Source organism: Brachypodium distachyon, chromosome 1 (assembly GCF_000005505.3).
Source record: "Brachypodium distachyon strain Bd21 chromosome 1, Brachypodium_distachyon_v3.0, whole genome shotgun sequence".
Lineage (NCBI taxonomy): Eukaryota > Viridiplantae > Streptophyta > Magnoliopsida > Poales > Poaceae > Brachypodium > Brachypodium distachyon.
In genome coordinates this window covers 20,761,673-20,765,265 of record NC_016131.3, presented here as the reverse complement: position 1 = coordinate 20,765,265, position 3,593 = coordinate 20,761,673, and the positions used below count along the sequence as shown (strand labels likewise).

Below are 3,593 nucleotides of genomic sequence, written 5' to 3'. Positions count from 1 at the left end.
ATGCTCTTGGTTATTACATAGTTTAATTAATCAGCAAGGAATTAATTTCCTTGCAAGAATATGGTATGAGTACTGTAATAATTAGTCAGCACGTAACCAAAGGAAATGTGCCTTCACTTTTTTTTTTCGAGGAACAGGAGAGTTTTATTTAAAAGTAATAATGTCTTTACAATCCAGAGCGAGAAGTTAGGCAATGATCGGAGGTGCCTTTAGTTTGGTATTCGTTCGGCAGTTAGTGTTTTGCTTACGAGCCCAGTCAATGGGTTTCCTACCACATGTAGTAAAACGTTGTTGCTCTTCTTTATCTCCCCTTTGTATTCTGGTTTAGTCAGAGACATCGTTTTTCCGTTATGTCAAAGTAGTGGAAAGGGCGTGAGGAGACCGGGTTTAAAAATCCACTGATTGAAAAGTGGAGGTTTATTCAAAGGGCATATTTATCTTCAGATATGATCACATATTTTTCTCTTGCGAAATAAAAGATTACACGGCTTTATTCCTGAATCCCATATATACCAATGGGCTGGTAGCGCGCGTAGCCTTCGATCTTAGCTCTCTAGCGTTTCTTCATTCAGCCCGTTGATGGGAGCACGCAGTTACCTATCTCTGTAAAATATGAACAAACACAATAATATCACAACTTAATTAATCACTGAAAGCATCACACTACGGTACTGGGTGGTGCAGCAAAATTGTGAAGTAGTACGTGTCAATGGTAAAGTGGAAATAGGTACAAGCTACGTAGTTCTTTCGCAAATATGCTAGTAGGTAGGGTGATTTACTCGAGAAAGTAAGCAAAGGTGAAGATAGGGCCCGTGAAGATATGTTGGGCCGGGCATACGGATCGGGCGTGAACGAACTTACTTGGCTGCTGGTAAACGACGGAGCCAGCGCCGCTGAAGTCGCAGGACTTGGACGACCGGCCGTTGCGCTGGTAGTAGTCATTGAATGCGTAGGACGCGTGCGCGACCTTGGTGTCAGGACTGAAGCACCGCCCGCCTGGCTGGATGGCGCTGCAGTCGGCACGGCCTTTGCCGCAGGCGTAGTCCAGCGCCGCCTGCAGCCGCGCGTCCCCGACCGCCGCGTTCGCCACGCACCAGCTCGCCGCCTTCGGGTCGCAGATGCCTGTTAATTATTTCAGGCCACAGCGTTTAATCACACCTGACAGTTTCCACTAATAAGGGCTTGAACAAATTGATCAGGAGGAGTCAGCTGGAAGAAGTCACCTGGTTGCTGGTAGACGATGGAAGCAGCCCCGGAGAAGTCACAAGTCCCGCTGGCCCGGCCCTTGCTCTGGTAGTAGTCGTTGAAGGCGTAGGACGCGTGCGCCAGCTTGGTGTTGGGCTCGTAGCACACTTTCCCGGGCTGGATGGCGCTGCAGTCCGCCCCGTTGTTGCACGCGTAGTCCAGCGCCGCCTGCAGCCGCGCGTCGCTGACATCCCTCCTCGCCACGCACCAGCTCGCCGTTCCTCCTCCGCCGCCGCCGCCGCTAAAGTCGACCTGGTACACCGGCTTCCCGCTTGGGTAAAACAGGCCGAAGTTCTGCTCGTCAGCGGGCTTCTGATTCTCGTTGAAGAGCGCGAAGATGTACACGGAGATGTCGGCGTCGGGGCGGGCCGGGGTGCCGTCGCTGACGACGGCGAGCGAGCTGCTGCTGCTGGCGCTGCCGAAGTGCGCGCGCTTGGCGAGGTTATTATTGAACGCCTGAGCGTTTTCCATGGATGCCCCCACGCTCTGCGGGCAGTAGGAGCACCACCCGGATTCCCCGGTCACCACGGGCACGTGGCGACGCCGGCCCCTGAGCATCGTCCCCACGGCACCGTTGGAAGAGGCCACCTGCTGCTGCACATTGTCGATCGCAGAGTACACGGCGTCGAGCTGGGCGTCAAAGAGGCTGGAGTACCTGAGGCCGGTCACCGGGTCGACCACGCCGTCGTTGGGCCGGAACGTGGCGTAGTTGAGGTCGATCGTGCCTGGCTGAGACGTGTACGTGTAGTACGGGTAGATGTTCACCATGAGGTAGGAGCCCGTCTGTTCCAGGAAATCGAGCATGGGGCTCATCACCGGCTGGGCGATGTCGTCTTTGAACTCGCCCTGGGACGGCGGGAAGGACGTCTTGAGAGCGTCGAAGGCGACCGGCGTGGTGACCTTAATGGCGTCGGCAAGGCCTAGGCTCACCAGCGCCGCCTGCACGTTCTTCATGGCCGGGACCAGCTGCAGGTTCAGCTGGCTTACCTGCTTGAACACCTCGTTCCCTACGGTGACGCCGCGGATGTCCGTGGCCGGGTAGTACGGCAGCACGTTGTTCTTGGCCCACTGGACGGCCCAGCTCGGGTCACCGGCGGCGGCCGCCAGCTCCATGTCGTTGCGTATCCCGACAACCGTCTTGATGCCGGTGTTCTTCAGCGCGGTCAGCACTTTCGAGTCGGTGTCGTACACCCTCACCATCGTGATGCCGTTCTTCTTCAGCAGATCCACCACCGCCGATGGGTCCATCAGGTTGTCCCCGTTCGTCCCGTAGCTCACACCCACCTCGCCCGCCTCTGCAACTGCAATGTCGATCGTATGCCACAAAGAAACGACTGAATTACAAGCCATTATTGCCGGCCCATTGTTAGAAGAGACTGTGCACGTGCTTGCGGACTCTCGGAACCGCTGCCTTTTCATATGATCGAATTATATATGTCGTTGTTGCGGTTAATTACCTGCGCCGAGGAAGTAGAGCAGCGTCAATGTGGCACCAAGAAGGACGATGAGAGAGCCAGTAAGCGCCATGATGTATATGCTTTTCTGAGGTGGCGGGCGAGACGATCGATGAGAGGAGTGGTGAACAGGCAAAGTGGCGGGCAGGAATTTATAGCTCGACGATCGGCATTTGTGAGTTCACCGATCCAGCGCTTTGGGTTGAGGGTGGTGCATGCGCAGCGCCGTGAAGGCCGTTTTCGTCGACGACCAAGTCTGTTTTCTGAGTTTCCTCTCTTACGAGCCGTAGTACGACTGATCTTTTGTCATTTTCCCACGTCCGACGGTAAGTACTTTCTTTACAAGTCGATAAGGCTAGCTAGAACCATTTTATGCAATTCAGACCGAGTAACGTTGTACTATATATACTACGAAATTCTACCTACAAGAGCTGTGAAAATTGTGCGCGAGGAATAAAAAGGCTGGTACGTACTGCAGCTATCTATGTATCACTTCAAAGACACGATCGGCAGCATCTATGTTGTTACTCCCACCCACTGTAACACTCTGCCAGAGTACTAACCTAGTACCATGCATGCAAAAAGATGAATTTATGACAATTACGACAAGCTCGATCGGCCGAATCTGACCTGGACAGGTCAAACACCGATGACCTGACTCTAAATGTGTACCCGTGCGCGTGATGGGCCCTATTAAAAAGATGTCTCACAAGTGGCCAGTGTATAGTTTGGCTGGAACCTCGCGCAAACCCCACTTGGGTTGGGTCACTTGGGCATCAGGCCATGGGTCCGGACAAAAGTGGCAACACCGTTCCTTTGGACGCCGCAGCCCTTTTTCTCCCTGCTGCTGCTTCCCAACAAATTCCGTCAATTCGTGTGGAAAAAGCCTGAAGA

The 3,593-nt window shown here is 53.7% G+C and overlaps 1 protein-coding gene across 1 annotated transcript; it reads right to left on the bottom strand.

Moving 5' to 3' along the window:
* Window positions 1-386: 386 nt before the first annotated feature.
* Window positions 387-2,912, bottom strand: LOC100833152 (glucan endo-1,3-beta-glucosidase 3). Its single transcript, XM_003562924.4, has 4 exons — window positions 2,703-2,912; window positions 1,224-2,546; window positions 862-1,122; window positions 387-603 (listed from the first exon to the last, which is right to left on the bottom strand). The coding sequence occupies exons 1-4, from the start codon at window positions 2,770-2,772 to the stop codon at window positions 569-571; spliced, it is 1,689 nt and encodes a 562-aa protein (XP_003562972.1). The 5' UTR covers window positions 2,773-2,912; the 3' UTR covers window positions 387-568.
* Between the last annotated feature and the right edge of the window lie 681 nt (window positions 2,913-3,593).

Excerpts from the sequence above, each read along its gene's own strand:
- LOC100833152 (XM_003562924.4), bottom strand. The coding sequence starts at position 2,772 with ATGGCGCTTACTGGCTCTCTCATCGTCCTTCTTGGTGCCACATTGACG. Across the intron at positions 2,547-2,702 it reads GCTCTACTTCCTCGGCGCAG|TTGCAGAGGCGGGCGAGGTG; the intron begins GTAATTAACCGC and ends TCGACATTGCAG. Across the intron at positions 604-861 it reads CGTCGTTTACCAGCAGCCAA|AGATAGGTAACTGCGTGCTC; the intron begins GTAAGTTCGTTC and ends CATATTTTACAG.